The 17,371-nt window shown below is 52.0% G+C and overlaps 2 protein-coding genes across 4 annotated transcripts; one reads left to right on the forward strand and one right to left on the reverse strand.

Annotated features, from left to right (window-relative positions):
• The first annotated feature begins 21 nt into the window (after positions 1-21).
• Positions 22-3,528, forward strand: STK16 (serine/threonine kinase 16). 3 transcript variants are annotated; one of them, XM_045777555.2, is made up of 8 exons: positions 22-87; positions 462-651; positions 1,241-1,460; positions 1,725-1,858; positions 2,030-2,150; positions 2,278-2,373; positions 2,793-2,914; positions 3,030-3,528. In XM_045777555.2, the coding sequence occupies exons 2-8, from the start codon at positions 566-568 to the stop codon at positions 3,166-3,168; spliced, it is 918 nt and encodes a 305-aa protein (XP_045633511.1). In that variant the 5' UTR covers positions 22-87; positions 462-565; the 3' UTR covers positions 3,169-3,528. The 3 variants fall into 3 exon arrangements, with proteins under 3 accessions (XP_045633511.1, XP_087719842.1, XP_045633510.1); XM_045777554.2 differs by lacking the exon at positions 22-87 and adding an exon at positions 100-256; XM_087863716.1 differs by lacking the exon at positions 2,278-2,373.
• A 1,459-nt stretch (positions 3,529-4,987) lies between these two features.
• On the reverse strand, positions 4,988-8,858 carry TUBA4A (tubulin alpha 4a). The gene is made up of 4 exons (XM_045777553.2): positions 8,719-8,858; positions 6,736-6,958; positions 6,279-6,427; positions 4,988-6,032 (listed from the first exon to the last, which is right to left on the reverse strand). Exons 1-4 carry the CDS (start codon positions 8,719-8,721, stop codon positions 5,061-5,063), a joined length of 1,347 nt encoding a protein of 448 aa, XP_045633509.1. The 5' UTR covers positions 8,722-8,858; the 3' UTR covers positions 4,988-5,060.
• Between the last annotated feature and the right edge of the window lie 8,513 nt (positions 8,859-17,371).

Genomic DNA, 17,371 nt, shown 5'->3' on the forward strand with positions numbered 1-17,371 from the left:
TAGGATAACGCGGGCCGTTACGCCGGCGCGGCCTGATGACGTAGCCACTTCTTCCGGTTCCCGGCGCTTCTCTCCAGCCCGAGCCAGGTCAGTGGGGAGTCCCGGCTGGCTGTTCGGGGGGCTTCTGCGCGCCGAGGCGGGGGGTGGGCTCTCCCAGGGGTGGGCCCTGCCAGGGGTGGGCCCGGACCTCGCATCCCGCGGAACTACCCTCTGCCCTGCAGGCGGCCCGACGGCCGTGGGAGCAGGCGGCTCAAAGGTGGGCTGGGGTTGGAGGAAGCGGCCTTGCAGTCTCTGCGTGGCTGGAGGCTTCAAGGCACCTGACCCCAGCCTTCTTGGAGCTGGCGTCGCTAGGTCCCGTTTTCTCTACGTTCCGAGACCCGGGCGCCAGCCCACCACATTGGTACTTAAGGGGTCGTCTGGATCATGCCTGACCCACGACCCTGCTGTTCTTTTCCTTCCAGCATGATCCGCTGGGCCCCCAGCTCATCGCCTGGAAGAGACCACCCAACCTGGACGAAGCCGTCGGCAGCCTCAGACCGCCCTTGAGGAGGATGACTGAGACACTATGGGCCACGCGCTGTGTGTCTGCTCTCGGGGAACTGTCATCATTGACAATAAGCGCTACCTCTTCATCCAGAAACTGGGGGAGGGGTGAGTGTTTGGAAATCACTAAGTTAGTCCCCAGGGTTCTGGTGATTGAAGGACAACCGTCTGCACATGATAGGGACACAAACGTTTTATTCTCTTAACCTATCCTTTAGCTCATCTGACAGAGCCTAGTGACATGGTAGTCAAGAAAGTGGATTCCGGAGCCAGGCCTCCTGGATCCACCTTGTGTGACTTTGAAAAGCCCTGATTTCTTCATCTGCTTAATGGAGATAATTGTCTTTTGTCGCTGCTGGAGTTGTGAGGATTAAATGAGATAATGCGTATAAAAAACATCTCACCCAGTGCCTGGTTCCCAGCACTTGGTAAAAGTTGACTGTTACTCATGTAATATTTATGGAACATTTGCCATGTGTAGAGCAGTGGTTATGACCAAAGTACCTCAAAGATTATTGTGTACCTACTCTTGAACTCAAAGTGTAAAATCTTCAGCCTTCTCTTGAAGCCACATCTTGGGAGGGTTTCTTGCTAACTGGGAAAGATACCCCCCTCCCCTTCTCCCCCAGGGAGTTCCTCTGGGTCCAAGCAGTGTGGGAGATGACCGTGGTCCTTCACTGACCCCTTTGGCCCACAGTGGGTTCAGCTATGTGGACCTAGTGGAGGGGTTACATGATGGACACTTCTACGCCCTGAAGCGGATCCTGTGTCACGAGCAGCAGGATCGGGAGGAGGCCCAACGAGAAGCAGACATGCATCGCCTCTTCCATCACCCCAACATCCTTCGCCTTGTGGCTTATTGTCTGAGGGAGCGGGGCACTAAACATGAGGCCTGGCTGCTGCTACCCTTCTTCAAGGTCAGAAAGTCTCCTAGCAATGGAGGGGCTTGCAACAGAGTCATCTACCAAGGGCTGTGTGAGTAGTCAAGCATGTTAGGAAGCAGAGACCATGTCCTGGGTTTGACCGCTTCAGATTTGGAATTTAGGGGAACCCAAGGAGGACTGTGAGGTGTGTAGTGTGTGGGGGGAAAGAGTTGCTAGGCTGTGATGCAGGGAAGGGATCAGGCCAAGGGAGGAGAAACTCAGAAAACATGTCCAACCGTGGGGAAACTTGTGTTGCAGAGGGGTACGCTGTGGAACGAGATAGAAAGGCTGAAGGACAAAGGCAACTTCTTGACTGAAGAGAAAATCCTTCAGCTGCTGCTGGGTATCTGCAGAGGCCTTGAGGCCATTCATGCCAGAGGTTATGCACACAGGTCAGTGGGAGGGGCCCTGTATGCTTATGGGGTAGAAAGGAAGAGCCTCAGGAAAAGGAATGAGAGGTCTCTGCTCTCCTCCCAAGGAACAGTCCCCATGATTCTTTTGCCCCCAGGGGTTCTAGCCTCCCTATTCAGGAATGCTCATGAGCCATTTCCACTTCCCTACAGGGACCTGAAGCCCACCAATATCTTGCTTGGAGATGAAGGGCAGCCGGTTTTAATGGACTTGGGTTCCATGAATCAAGCTTGCATCCATGTGGAGGGCTCCCGTCAGGCTCTGGCCCTGCAGGTAAAAGAGTGTCCAGGTTCCTTTGCCCTCCTGTTCCCCGTCCTCAGCCTTTTCTCTTGCATCCCCCAATTTGGTCACATGAGTATGACCTGTGCCCCTCGTTTGAGCTGTGGGGCCACTGTTCCAGGACTGGGCAGCCCAGCGATGTACCATCTCCTACCGGGCCCCAGAGCTCTTCTCCGTGCAGAGCCACTGTGTCATCGACGAGCGGACTGACGTCTGGGTGAGGAGCGTGTGGCTGGGCACGTGGGTGGGGAGGAGCACTGCTCTGCACCTGCTGCGCGGCAGAGGAGCAGGCCTTTGGTTTCCTGGGCATGGGGCCCCAGGAACCGTGTATGTCCCCATCCCCCTCAACTTCCTGCCTGGGAACTGTCACTGACACTGTACTCAGTTGCTCAGGAAGTGGTATAATCCTGCCCTGTGAACAGAGCGAGTACAGCTAAGTGTCAGGGCTGAAGGCAGTGGCTAAGCAAGGGGTGCAGAAGCCTCCAGCCAACTGGTGGTTGCTCTGGACCCTGGTGGTGGTGTGTGGCCGAGGTCAGTGTACTCTTTAGCTTATGTAGTCACCTGTCACTACAGAATGAAGAGGAGCGCTATCCCCTCCATTGGTGTCTTGTCAAGGAATAACCAAGTTATGCTCAGTCCCTAGGCTGCGTGCTATATGCCATGATGTTTGGGGAAGGCCCATATGACATGGTGTTCCAGAAGGGTGACAGCGTGGCCCTTGCTGTGCAGAACCAACTCAGCATTCCGCAGAGCCCCAGGTGAGCAATCAAAGGGGCACCAAACATTTCAGACTCCTCCCTGACATTCGTGGACTTGGAACCTTAGCACGGGGAATGGGGATCCTCCAGTCACCCTGCCCGTCTCCTTCCACAGGCATTCTTCAGCCTTGCGGCAGCTGCTGACCTCAATGATGACCGTAGACCCCCAGCAGCGCCCTCCCATTTCTCTCTTCCTCAGTCAGTTGGAGGCACTGCAACCCCCAGCTTCAGACCAGCACACCACCCAGATCTGAACAAACCAGTGGCGGCGTTGAGAAGGTGGCCCTTGTGCCTTGGAAGGAGGCCCCCGTCCCTCATTAGAATCTCCATCCAGTCTCTCCAGGACTGCTGTCTTGTCGTTGGGGACAGGTGGATGGGGACAGTCAACTCAGTCTTATTTCTCTGCTTCTTCTCTCTTCCCTCCAAGAGCAACAACTGGACAGGGGAACTGACTGAGTTGGGGTGGACGAGGGTGGGAGATGGGGAATGGGAAACTGATAGAATCTAGAAAGGCTCTGAGCAGGACTGCTGAGCTTACATCATGGTCTGCCTTCACATCTGGGAGCAGGAGAATGTATAAATAGAAGAATAAAGTGAAAGCAGCTTGGTGTGGATCTTAGTCTCATCGTTCCTGGAGTGAGAGAGAAGAGGTGCCAGGGGCCCGAGGTCTGGTTGCCATTTCCAAGGGAACAGACTGGGAAGAGGGACTGGTGTAGTGAGGAATGGCATGACATCGGCAGTCCGCCTAAGGAGGCAGGTGTCTTTACCTTCGATCTGGCTAGCTGGGAGGAGGCAGTTCTGCTCTAGCTTGTCTTAGTCAAAGACTTAAAGCTGTTCTGGATCATCCTGGCTTCTATGCTAAGAATTGGGACCAGGGCCCCCCCGAAGCACATCCAATTTGTTCTTTCCTTCATTCCCAGGAGTGGGTCGCTGAGTCAAAGCAGCCCAGCCGGTTTGCCAGGCAAGGGCTTCTGGGTGGAGACACCTGAGGAAGCTTTTGGACAGCAACTTCACAAGTCTCTCCCAGCCTCAGCCTGGGGGCAAGGGGAGTGGCAGTGGCAGCCATTTGGCCCACAGTTTCTCCCAGAGGGTTCTAGCACACACATGGTTAATGATTAATGAGGCCAGTGTGGTGTGGCAGTATCCAGCTGCCACTTCCTGCCCTACTCTGCTGAGTAAACAGGGGCCCTGCCTTTGCTGGGCTTGAAACCTGTTCCCTAGGGAAGGGCACTGCGTCCCTGAATCACCAGGGAGGGGAAGGGAAGGGCAGGGCTGACATCTCCTGCTCCCAAGTTTGAAGCTTCTTCCCCCCCTCCCCCACCCCAGCCACGCTCACCCCCATGTGCTGACGTCGATGTGGGTCCTGGGGTGCCTATTAGCAATGTTGGAATTTTCCCGAGGGCCCCGGCGGGAGGCTCCCCCTGCTAGCATAGAAGCTGAGGCCAGAAAGAAAGAACAAACAGAGGGGAGACGACCTGACTTTTAATGGCACAGCCCTAGGCCCCAGCAATGCAGCAGGAGAGACAGCTGTGCGAAGCTACTCAGAGGTGCGGTGACACAAACAACTCTAGGAGATGGCCCTTGTCCCCTCCCATCCCCCAAGCTCATGACTAGGCTCCATGCCCAGGAACTGTGGGCCAGCCCAGCCCCACTCCCAGGCCCTCATCTCACACAGAGGTGCCCGGGCCAAGCTTCCAGAGTCAGTGAATGCAGAAGCAGCAGGAAAAACAGAGTAGCAGTCTCACTCAAATACAGAAACTGCTGGGCTTAAACTCCTACTTGGAAAGGAAGTGAGAACTTGTATCTTTCAACAGCTTGTGGCTGGACGACAGGTCCGGGAGTCAGTCCTCATTTCCTCTCTACCATCCTGGGCACCCCTGGGGTCTTACATCAAGGTCCCTGGGGTCACGTTTCCTCCGGCCTGGCAAGGACCCCTTGGCAGGTCTCACCTTCAGCCACGGAAGGGAAAAGGGTCATAGGCAGCAAAGAATGAGGGCAGCAGCAGAAGCAGCGGGCGGCAGCAGCACAGAGAGGAAGGCAGCAGAAGCTCAAGCACTCACAGAGGGGACAAGAAACCGTGCAAGGAGACTGTTTATTTCGAAAGGATTTTGCAATAAACATAGTGAGTGGGCTCCAGGCAGCTGCTCTATTCTTCTCCCTCATCCTCGTCCTCATAGGAGTCGATGCCCACCTCCTCGTAATCCTTCTCCAGGGCAGCCATATCCTCCCGGGCCTCTGAGAACTCCCCCTCCTCCATGCCCTCGCCCACGTACCAGTGCACAAAGGCCCTCTTGGCATACATCAGGTCGAACTTGTGGTCCAGGCGGGCCCAGGCCTCGGCGATGGCCGTCGTGTTGCTCAGCATGCACACGGCGCGCTGCACCTTGGCCAGGTCGCCCCCGGGCACCACGGTGGGGGGCTGGTAGTTGATCCCCACCTTGAAGCCCGTGGGGCACCAGTCCACAAACTGAATACTGCGCTTGGTCTTGATGGCGGCAATGGCGGCGTTGACGTCCTTGGGCACCACGTCGCCCCGGTACAGCAGGCAGCAGGCCATGTACTTGCCATGACGGGGGTCACACTTCACCATCTGGTTGGCAGGCTCGAAGCAGGCATTGGTGATCTCTGCCACCGACAGCTGCTCGTGGTAGGCCTTCTCCGCTGAGATGACCGGCGCGTAGGTGGCCAGGGGGAAGTGGATGCGAGGGTAGGGCACCAGGTTGGTCTGGAACTCGGTCAGGTCCACGTTGAGGGCCCCGTCGAAGCGCAGGGAGGCCGTGATGGAGGACACAATCTGGCTGATGAGCCGGTTGAGGTTGGTGTAGGTGGGGCGCTCGATGTCCAGGTTGCGGCGGCAGATGTCATAGATGGCCTCATTGTCCACCATGAAGGCACAGTCCGAGTGCTCCAGGGTGGTGTGGGTGGTCAGGATGGAGTTGTAGGGCTCCACCACGGCTGTGGACACCTGCGGGGCAGGGTAGATGGAGAACTCCAGCTTGGATTTCTTGCCATAGTCAACGGAGAGCCGCTCCATCAGGAGTGAGGTGAAGCCCGAGCCGGTGCCCCCTCCGAAGCTGTGGAAGACCAGGAAGCCCTGAAGTCCTGTGCACTGGTCAGACTGAAAGGCAGGAAAGAGAAAGAACAGTGTAGGTAGGCCAGGGGCCTGAGGAACTCTACCTTCTGGCTCCACAAAGCCTAAAATCTTTCAGGAGTCAGGGCAGAGACTAGTAAGTATCTCATAGCAGCAGCATGCTCTGGAACCCATAAAATTAGAGATGACTCCCCAAAATGGATCCTGAAAAAAACTGTTCCTGACCATTAGCATCATCTCAAAAGCCCCCTCCCTTCCATCCCAAGTTCTCACCAGTTTGCGGATCCGGTCCAGTACTGGGTCAATGATCTCCTTGCCGATGGTGTAGTGACCACGGGCATAGTTGTTAGCAGCGTCCTCCTTCCCAGTGATGAGCTGCTCTGGGTGAAAGAGCTGCCGGTACGGGCCATTTCGGATCTCATCTGGAAGGGCACAAACACATCATTAGGGCACAAACCACAAGGCTGCACTCAGCAGGGATCTCCCTCCCCCAGTGCGGTAGCTGCGGTCAGATGTATGGAAGAGCTCGTCCTTCTGCAAGCCTGTGATACCAGTGTGTGAGAAACCCAGACCCACCACCCAGGCTAGCCCACAGTCAGCCTCCCTTCCTCAGCTGCAAACAGGGCAAAGAGTTTGTAGGGCCAGGAAAGCTGGTCTAGACACGAACTCTCCAGAGAGAAGCTTAGAGTCACTGTCTGCTCCCTTCAATTCCACCCCATCTTCAACTCACCAATTACAGTGGGCTCCAGGTCTACAAACACGGCCCGGGGCACATGCTTCCCAGCACCGGTTTCACAGAAAAAGGTGGTAAAGGAGTCGTCCCCTCCACCGATGGTCTTGTCGCTGGGCATCTGCCCATCAGGCTGGATCCCATGTTCTAGACAGTAGAGCTCCCAACAGGCATTGCCCATCTGGACACCTGCCTGCCCCACATGGACTGAGATGCATTCGCGCTGAGGGATAAAGAGAGGGGACACAGCATAAGCACCACATCTGCAGTCCTCCCCTCCTGAGCCTCTCTTCCACCCTATCACCTACCAGCTAGGATGGCAAAAGTGGAGGCCTGGGGCTGGGCAGAGGTCAGAGGAGGCTGGCAGCCTGCCCAGGCTCCCCCACATAGGACTTAACGACTGGAGGCACCCAGTAGGGCAAACCAATCCCTTATTAGTCCCCTTCTCTGTGCAGACCTTGTCAGGTAAGAGCTGTGGCTCCACATGACCCTGCCACACTCACAAGACACTCAGGGAGGACAGAGAGGGCAAGTGCCTATGAAAGACAGGCAGACACTGCAGTAACAGACAAGGACACGACTTCTCGGCTGTTTCCAGCTTTCTACTCCCAAAGCCACCTTCTCAAGCCTGAAAAGGAGCAGGTTTTCCAGAAGCATGAGTTTATAGCTAGAAGCCCTCTTTGAAGGTGAACGACTAGAATTTCTTATAACCCTCTCCCCCTTTCTTTCCAGTGGGCTGCAGGGATGTCTCAGCCTTCTGGTCTGGCATCAACTGACCACACACACTGGCCATCAGGATGCCCTCTCCCCCACCTTTAAATCCCATCTGGCTCTGGGGATCAATCCCAGCTGGCTCCTCTCCCCGCCTCCACCCCCGCACTCTGGGTGTCTTCACCACCTTCATCCACCGTGCAGCCCTCACAGAAATAGCAGAGAGTGCAGATGGCAGGCGCAGGCAATAAGGGTTGTGGGCACTGGGGCACTCGCTGCCTTAGGCTCATCCCTGCCAGTGTGAAATTAACCCCTAAAGAGCCAAAGTGGTGCTGCGCAGGGGCCGCGCAGCCTCCCTTCCCAACACCGAAATGGCGGGGTGACGGTTTCCAAATACCCAGAAAAGGAAGCGGAACCTGCGGTGAGGCCCCAGAGGTAACCCGCCTTGCCCTGCAGAGGGTGAGCGCCATCCTGCACCCGGGCCCTGCAGTCGCCCCCCTTCTAGATTCTTTCCAGTTACATCCCAGCCGAAAGTGAAGATTGGATTTCGGCCCCCGTTCCTGGGCTATAAATACCACCCCCCTACACACACCTCTTTCCCCTCCCCCCAACCTGGCCTGGGCCCGCGCTCTCGCTCAGCGCCAGCTGTCTCTGCCCGTCCGTTCACTCGGCTCCGGCTGGAGAGCGGCCGGCTCGCCTCACAACTCCGAACCCCATTCCCGCCACCCCTCCCGGCTCAGAAGCGGGGTGCTGAGTCACTGGGGGGGTGCTGTGAGTAGGAGGGATGCACACACAGTCGGAGGAAAAGGGGACGCTGGACCAAGTAATCTGACCTCCTACCACCTTCTTGGGCTAAGCACGTGTTCGCTCAGATCCAGGGAGCGGGGGTCGGGGTCGGGGTCGGCTAGGGGCGGAGGGCAGCCCAGCGGGTCTCCCTCATCCGCGGAAAGGACTGGGCGCGGGATCGCGACTCCCCTTCAGGAGGGTTAGGGCACAAATGCCTGGTGGAGCAGGAGGCGATTTCCAGAAGGATTCCTCTCAGCTAAGCGAAGAATCCCACCCCACTCCATCCCCCTTCCCCAGCCTCCAAAAGTGGACAGCACTGCTCGGCCAAAGTCACCAGAAGAGAGTGGGGGTGGGGGAATGCACAAACCCTCGCACCTCCTCCAGACCCGGAACGTCGGACGTGGGGTCCAAGCATCCCGGGATGGAGGGTCCCGAAGGAGAAGAGCAATAAGGGGAGGGGCGCGATGCCCGCGGGACCGCACTCACCATGGTGAGTCCGGGCGGTGGGTCTCACGTAGAGTCCGGGTGACGGGTCTCAGTGAGAACTGCGCTAGCTGCAGTGCCGCACCGCTCTTATAGGCGGGGGGCGGGGCCCGCGCGCTGCGCTCGCCCACTAGGGGCTGAGCTGGCCCGGAGGCCACGCCCCCGAATGGTTGGCAGCCCCCCCCCCCCCGAGGGGTGGGGCCAGGGCGGGTCCCCTCCCCCTGCCCTGTCCTGGTCTCTCACCTGTCTGACTTGGGTTAGGTGTAGCAATCCGGCCCTAACCCCTTCGCTCCAGATTTTGAGCCGACACCCTGGGCTCCCGATCTCCACTGCAGGGGCGCAGGGAGCGGTGCCAGGGCGCATCTCGCCTGCACCTGAGTCATGGAAGTGCCCATCGCCCAGGTGTTCTGATTTAGGCCGGGTGCTGTAGAAGCTGTCCTTGCGAGGTGGCAGCAGCGGGCCTTCGCCCGTCCCCCCCTCCCCTCCCTGACTCCCTGGAGGCTCCGGCCAGTCCCGGGGGAACCCCTTACAACGGCACACGGCCTGCTGGTCCTCGGCCGGGACGGCTGGCCTTCGCCAATGCCTGTGGGCGGCCGAGGACCAGGAGCTGCACAGTCTGAGCCCCCCGGTGCCGATCCCTCAGAATATCCCACAGAGCCAAGCCCCGCAGCCTGTCTGCCAGGACCGACCCCAGGAATCTGGCACGGCTCGCTGGCTGCACCCGGGTCAGTGGCCCCGTCATCAACGCCGTCACTATTAGAGAGCCCTCGCCACCGCCACCTGCCCGCTTCCCCGCTGCCAGAACCACCAGAGCTCTGGGCGAAAGCCCTCGGGACTAGGATTCGCATCCGGCCTGCCCTATGTGACCTTGGGCAGGTGACCTAACCTCATCGAGTCCTTGGCATATTCATCGGTGAAAAGGAGACGATGATTCCATACTGAAAGCATTGTTGTGAGGTATCAAAATGTGTGTTGACTCTGAAGAAGAAAAAAGAAAGTGGAGATTCTGATATGATAGCTGATTTTGACTTTTCCATCTTCTGTTCGCCGGCATGGCCAGGATCTGCGACCTGCATCTTAACGCCCTTAGCGCTCAGGCAGAGGCCTCCACAGCAGTTATTCCTTCTTTCCACATTTCATTTCCATTTCTTGCAAGAATGGGCTTTTCCCTATACTTTTTTAAAAAAAAATATGTTATTCATTTATTTATTTGAGGGAAAGAGAGGGAGAGAAAGCACAGAGGGAGAAGGAGAAGCAGACTCCCTGCTGAGGAGGGAGCGTGATATGGGGCTGAATCCCAGGACCCTGAGATCATGACCCCAGCGGAAGGAAGCCGCTTAACCAACTGAGCCATAAAGATGCCCCTTTTCCATCTACTTCTGCTTTCCCTTACACGCCTTAAATTTTCTAGCTGTCTCCCTCCCTTCGCTGGAGAAATCATCAAGAAGTGCCCCGTGAGCCCATTGGCATACCCTGAAGAAACCTGTCTCCCAGGCTAGTCCCTTGGAAAAGATTCACCTGCCTCTCCTACCATAGTGTTTCCTAGGACCAGGTTGTCTGACATGACAACACAGTAGGCTAAAATAATTAGCAATGGCAACTTCCTACCAACAAAATAGCTAATTGACACCTTACTTGGGCAAGGAAGGCATGGAAAGGAACACAGTGAAGCATGACAAGGTCTCTCTTCCCTATGCACTTGCCATATGGTTGGGAGAACAAGACTCATGCATAAAAACGGAAAGGGGCAAGGACATATAGTGAGGCTGCTTTGGGAAATGGGGTCATGGTCTCTACAGAGCAAGGACCCTCCGTGATTATAGAACCTATGGTCTCTTGCACACCTTCCGGGGCCCTCCTTTTCCCTTGTGCACCCCCAATCCCAGCAGAATGAGTATGGTAAAAAGACCTGAGCTCTTTCAGGCAAAATCCTAAACTCTTTTGACCTTCAGGCTCAGGTTCTCCCTTTGTGAAACAGGGATAACTTCAGAGTGTGAGGACCAGATGAATTTAGGGATGTGCAAGTACACATCAAAGTGCCGCGTAAGCAGCTGAATGGATTCTTAGAGCACCTTACTCATCTGCTTTAGCGCGCTAGCACTCCAGGCTGCAGTTATTCGTGTACACATCCGTCTTAGAAACTGCAAACTCATTCCAGGTAAGGACTGGATCTTATTCATCTTTGCGTCCCTAGATCCTAGCATAGTGCTTCGCGCACAGTGAGCATTTGCTAAATGTGTGTCAGAAGAATTGTTTCACTTCAGAGATGGGAATAAAATTAGGGTAGAACTCTAGGAAGCCAGAAGTTGCAAACTGGCAGCCTAGAGGTCAAGTTCCTTCTCAGAATTGTGTTGTTTGACCCACACAGTGTTCACCCCCATAGTGTGTAGAATATGAGAAAAAGCAGGAACTACCTCTTGTGCTGGGGCATCCCCAAGACCCCACCCCCCCCATGTCAGGAGATTTACTAGAAGCACTCAGCATAAAGTTGCTAAATAAACCCCCAGTTAAGGTTTATTACAGTGATATAGGAACGCTGCCCAGCTGGATTATAAGGGGAAAAGACACCAGGAGAATCTGAAGGAATCTAAGCCCTCTCCCTCCCAGGAGGGCTCACACAGCATTCTCTTCCTCCAAATTGAAAATGGAGCAACATTTCCCTGCAGTGGTTCCGCCCAAGGAAGCCTGTTCGAGACTCAGCACCCAAGGTTTATAGTGAAGGCTGGTCATGTAGACACCCCTGCCTTGCACACACCCAAATTCCAGACTCCTAGAAGAAAAGCAGCTGTTCAGCATAAACCATATTCTTTTTTTTTTTAAGATTTATTTATTTATTTGAGAGAGAGGGAGGGGCAGAGAGAAAGGGAGAGAGAGAATCTTAAGCAGGCTCCATGCCCAGCATGGAGCCCAATGCAGGGCTCCATCTCACAACCCTGAGATCATGACCTGAGATGAAATCAAGAGTCAGATGCTTAACCGACTGAGCCACCCAGGGGCCCCACAACATCAACCATATTCTTTACACACACAGTCCAGGCACAACAAACCACTCTGATCCTTTGACCATTGACTGAAAACCCTCTAAGAACCAAGTTCTCGGATGCCAGCCAAGGGCCAATCTTACAAGCAGATCTTTCTAAGGAGCAGTCTCAAGCTGCTGTGTTAACTTTTTCTGCATGGTCATATAAAAATCCAGATTTCTAGCTTATCTTGAAAGAATTGGAAGATCTGGCTGTATTTCAGGCCTCCATTCCCATTTAGCAACTGTGATAGGCAGAGTTAATAGTCCCCCAAAGATGTCCGCCTTTAATCCCTGGACCCCGTGACTACGTTATCTTACCTGGCAGAAGACTGCAGATGTGACTAAGGTAAAGATCTTGAGGTGAGATTATTCTACATTTTCTGGGTGGGCCCAGTATAGTCACAAAGGTCTTCATAAGTGGAAGAGGGAGACAGGAGAGCCAGAGTCAGGAAAGGAGAGGTCAGAAGCAGAGGTCAAAGTGATGTGATTATTGGCTTTCAAGATGGAAGGAAGCCATGAGTCAAGGAATATGGGCAGCCTCTAGAAGAAGGAAAAGGCAAGGAACAGATTCTCCTCTAGAGTCTCTAGAAGGAAGGCAACTCTGCCAACACCTCGAGGTTATTTATACCTGAATAGGTTCTGGTATTAATTCCAGTGGGGGTGGTGTGGGGAGGGCTTCCACAAACGCCACCAAACAATGCTCAGACACCAGCAGGGTGTCTTAAGAATTCAACTCAATTCTGCCACTACCTACCCAGAGATAGCTTCAGATTCCACAATTTGAGGGTATGGTCCTATATGACTGCCTCTCCAGCATCCCTGTTGTTCCCTGGGCTTCTGACCAACTGGCTATAAATTAGAGGTTCCCATGATCTCCTCTTGGGTTCGATTAATTTTCTGGAGTGGCTGACGGAAATCAGAGAGACGTTTCACTTACTGTATCATTGGTTTGTTATAAAAGGATATAAATCAGGAATGGCCAGATGGAAGAGATGCATAGGACAAGATGTGGGGAAAGAACAAGGAATTTCTATACCCTTTCCAGGCATGCCACTCTCCCAGTATTTCCACATGTTCACCAACCTAGAAACTCTCCAAACCCCATCCTTTTGGGTTTCTATGGAGGCTTCACTACATACATGCCTATGGAGGCATGGTTGATGGAATCATTGACCATGGTGTTTGCATTCACTCTCCAGCCCCTCTCGCCTCTCTGAAGGTGAAGACGGGATTGAAAGTTCCAACCCTCTAACACTTGGTTGGCTCTACTGGCACCCAGCCCCCAACCTTAGGTGCTTTCCAAAAGTCACCTCATTAGCATAACAGAAGATATCTTTATCACCCTCAACGCTGATGAAATTCCAAGGGTTTTAGCAGCTGTGAGCCAGGAATCCTAGACAAAGACCAAATATATATGAGGAATATATTTTGGTCATCTGAATAACTACATAAATATTTTTCTTATAAAACAGAGTGTTATAATCCCCATAAGACCTATTTCTGACTTCTGATCTCCAGAACTATAAGATAATAAATTTGTATTGTTTTAAGTTTCTAAATCTGTAGCAACTTGATACAACAGCAGTAGGACACCAGTAGGGCAACAAATGGAGCCGGGTGGTGGCTACTCTTTAGGAAGGACAGCAAGCTGCTCCAAATTATCCAGTCTACCATTTACCATCATATGGTCAACTGTAACATATGTGTGTTACCCTGACCCTTAGCAAGGAGTTTATAACCCCTTCTGTCAGGCAAGATGGAGAAGACAAGGGTGCAGGGAGAAAAGTCCAAGTTATGTTAGTGGAATACAGATTCTGCCTCTGTCTTTGTGTGTGTGTGTGTGTGTGTGTGTGTGTGTGTGTACGCTGGTGCATGTGTGCACATGACCATGAGTGTGTATATATCTCCTGAATTAGGGCCATAATGTCTGGTTGGGTGTACAGGTAGCAATCCATATTACCAGATTGAAAACTTGGACATTTTTTTTTAAGATTTTATTTATTTATTTGACAGAGAGAGAGAGAGAGAGAGAGCTCGTGTGTGTGCACAGGTGAGAAAGCACAAGGAGGGGGCGGGGCAGAGGGAGAAGCAGACTTCTCGCTGAGCAGGAAGCCTGATGCCGGGCTCCATGCCAGGACCCTGGGATCATGATCTGAGCTGAAGGCAGACGTTTAACCAACTGAGCCACCCAGGCATCCCAAAAACTTGGACATTCGTGTAAATGTACAGCATCTAGCAGATAATGCCAGACACTTCTTCATTTTTCCAGTTGAATCACCACTTAGTCTGTCTACCCTACAAGGGTGTCCAGCAGACCACTCTCTTTGGATCTCTCTCTCTCTTCCCCTTGCCCTTGGTTTTCTCCATCTTTTCTAACCTCTTCCCAGAGTCTCACCTCTGTCTTGGAGCCGTGCAGCAAGGTCCTCAAAATTTAAACTGTCTCCACTGATTCCATCTGGGAAAGGTGGAGCTGAGCCTTAGTGCACATCCTTCCATTTTTTTTTTTTTTTTAGACTGAAGCATCTACCAGCTGTTCTCCTTCTCACAGCACAATCTTTCCAACAGGATATCTTCACATCTTCTGTCCTCCTCACTGTCCACACAGGCTTGGTTCACATGCTCTACTGAGATGTTCTTGCCAAAATCTCTAGTAATTCCCAACTGGCCAAAGTCAAAGGTCATGTTTTTACCTCTTTTTCAGCCTTTCACCAATGTTTGAGGAAGCTGACCTTCCTCCTTGAAACACTTCTTTCTTGGCTTCAGTGACACACTCCGCTCTCCGTCCCAGCCACTCCTTCTTGATGGTCTTTGATGGCTTACCCCTAATGGGTGTTTTTCATAGCTTAGTCCCAAGCTCTCTCTTTTCTCCCACTTGTTTTTCTCCCTGAAGGAGCAGTTGTTGAAGGTAAGTGAGGAGTATATGGGGTTTTATTATATTATCTCTACCTTTTGGTGTATTTTTAAATGTCCTTAATAAAAAGTTACTGTAACATTTTAGGGTTATTAAAAAATGAATAGAACTAGAGTGTATACATTCACAAACCAAACAGAAAGAATAAAATAGAAAGAAATATCAACTATGTGCTGATAAGTCTCAAATTTATATGTCCTTTAGGACTTCTCTGAATATGAGACTCACATGCTTATTTGCTTTTTTGACATTCCCACTTGAAAGCCTGTGAGACATCTCAAACATCACACATTCAAAGTAAAACTCCCAATGTCCCACTCTCACCCTGCTCCCTGCCAAAAATGCTTCTGTCCTAAGGCTTCCAAGTCTTCTACCCACGTGCTTACGTTAAAAACTTAGAAGCATCCTACATTCCTCTTTCCCTTTCTCCTTCTTCTCTTTTTTGGTTAGAATTTTCTTGGCTGCAAATAACGGAAAGCCTAACTAACAGAGGCTTAAACAATGAGGATATTTATTATCCTGCAAGAAATCCTAGTGTAGGGCAGTTCCGGGGTTGACTCAGTGATGTCACCGACAACTCCAGTTTTTCCAGCTATCTGCTCAGACATCCTCAATGGGCTGGTGGCATCTTCCCTTATGATCACAAGATGACTGCAACACCTCCAAGTGTCATGTCCTCATTTACTAAGGCTGGAAAGGTGGATGTCCTCCCACGGTCTCTTTTTATCAGGGAGAAAAACCTTGCCTTCAAGCACCCTTGTAGATTTTCCTTATATCTCACTAGCCCCTTGCCTAAACCAGTCATTGGAAAGAGGGACTGGAATTACCATGAATGGTTTAGACTAATTTATACTCACACGTAGGTCTGGGGGAAGGCCATCTTCCTTGAGCAAGTGGAAGGGTAAATAATTATATAAATTCAGGACCCTGCCAGCAAAGACAAGATAGAGGCAGGGGGCAGGTAAAGCTGTTGGATGGATCTGCACACCCCACATTAGCATGTCCTATAACTTTATTTCAAACCTAGTTACTTCCCACAATCCCTGCCTCAGTCCAAGCCACCACCCCTCATTCCTGGATGCTAAAAGTAGCCTCCCAACTGGCTTCCTGCTTCGACTTTTGAACCCCTGGGCTTGCTTACCCTTATAATGCTTCCTCCACACAACAGCGGCAATAATCTCTCTAAAACACGAAGTAGAAAATGATGCTTGCTTAAACCCTCCCCTTGCCCCAGTAATGGCAGCCATTCTTCCAAGACTCCTTTACCTCTGTGTTCTCATCTTGCAGAGCTCCCTCCCTCCCTGCCTCCTTCTCCTTGAACACACCAGGCTGGCTCCTTGGGCCTCACTCTTCTTTCGACCTGGAGCATTATGATCTAAATCTTGTTATGGCTGACTCCTTGGCATTCGGCCTCAGTTCAAACATCAGCTTCTTTCTCTCTCCTTTCTTCTCTTCCTCTCTTCATCCATCTTCCTTCTCTTTCTTTCTTTCTTTCTTTCTTTCTTTCTTTCTTTCTTTCTTTCCCCTCTCTTTTTCTTTCTTCCTTCCTTTCTTCAAACATCAGCTTCTTAGAGAGCTGTTCCCTCTCAATAGTAGCCTTCCATCTCTTTTTGTGCCATTATCCTGGTTTATTTTCTTCATGTGCTTGTTTCTATCTGAAATTTCCTTGATTATTAATATCTGTCTTCCCCATGAAAATGTAAGCTCCTTAAGACAGACTCTTTGTCCACTACTGTATCCTTGGCACCTGGAGCAGTGCTTGGCACATAGCAGACACTCAATAAATATTTGTTGAAGAAATTAAGATATGGATTTCCTCTCATTTTATAACTGAGATACATTAATATGCTTTAAAAACCTCAGTCTCTTTACTCTGTTGTACATAAGACGCTCCCCTGAGCCTACCTTTAGGATAGTTTTCTTTCCAGAGTTGGTGATGTCTACATTGACTCTTGCCCAACTTTGAAGGCCAGTTGGGAAGTTGAAGTGCCGGACAAGAGGGTTTTGGGCCCAGTGGGCCCTCTGGACCCCAAATCTCTCCATCTGGATAATAATTCCTGAGGTCTATGGCTTCGTGGATCAACCCAATATAGGCTGGGCTTGCTTACCTTTGAAGTTTTGGTTGACTGTGTCTTCTCTCTGTGGATCTCAGCCTCTTAATTCCAGTTGGGAGAGTGATGACTGCAGTCCACAGTCAAAACCAGAGTTAACCATCTTGATATTCTGGGTCACTCCCTGGCATACTGTGTTGAGAAGGGCTCTGAAAAAAGCCCCCAACCTCAAAATAACTCCCCCACCATTTGGTCCAGTGACTGAAATTTTATATTAGCAACTGCTTCGTGGATAGCGTTGCTAGATAAAATTCCTTTATTTGCTAAATCTGGCATGCCTATTCCTGGTCATGGTTGCTAATTGGAAGAATGACTGGAGAGGTGTAGTGTGGTTTCCAGGAAGCATTAGAGTCCATTTGAGGTTAGTGGTCATACATTTGAAGTCAGGTCAGTCAGCCCGGTTCTGGGTTTTTCTGTAGCCACTGTTTAGCTGGGTCAGTACAGGCGAAGAGTTGGTGAAGAGCCAGGGTTGTGGTTTAGTCAAACGAAGATGCTAAAGCTGGAGGGAGGCAAGGCAGTGATCATGACCGCTGTGGAATTTAGGCTGGAAAGGAAGGAGATAAAGACCCAGGAGGGAGATGAGGGACAGTGAAAGCTCTGCCTTGTGGAAAA

Source organism: Ursus americanus, chromosome 1 (assembly GCF_024610735.1).
Source record: "Ursus americanus isolate L20-20 chromosome 1, mUrsAme1.1.p, whole genome shotgun sequence".
NCBI lineage: Eukaryota > Metazoa > Chordata > Mammalia > Carnivora > Ursidae > Ursus > Ursus americanus.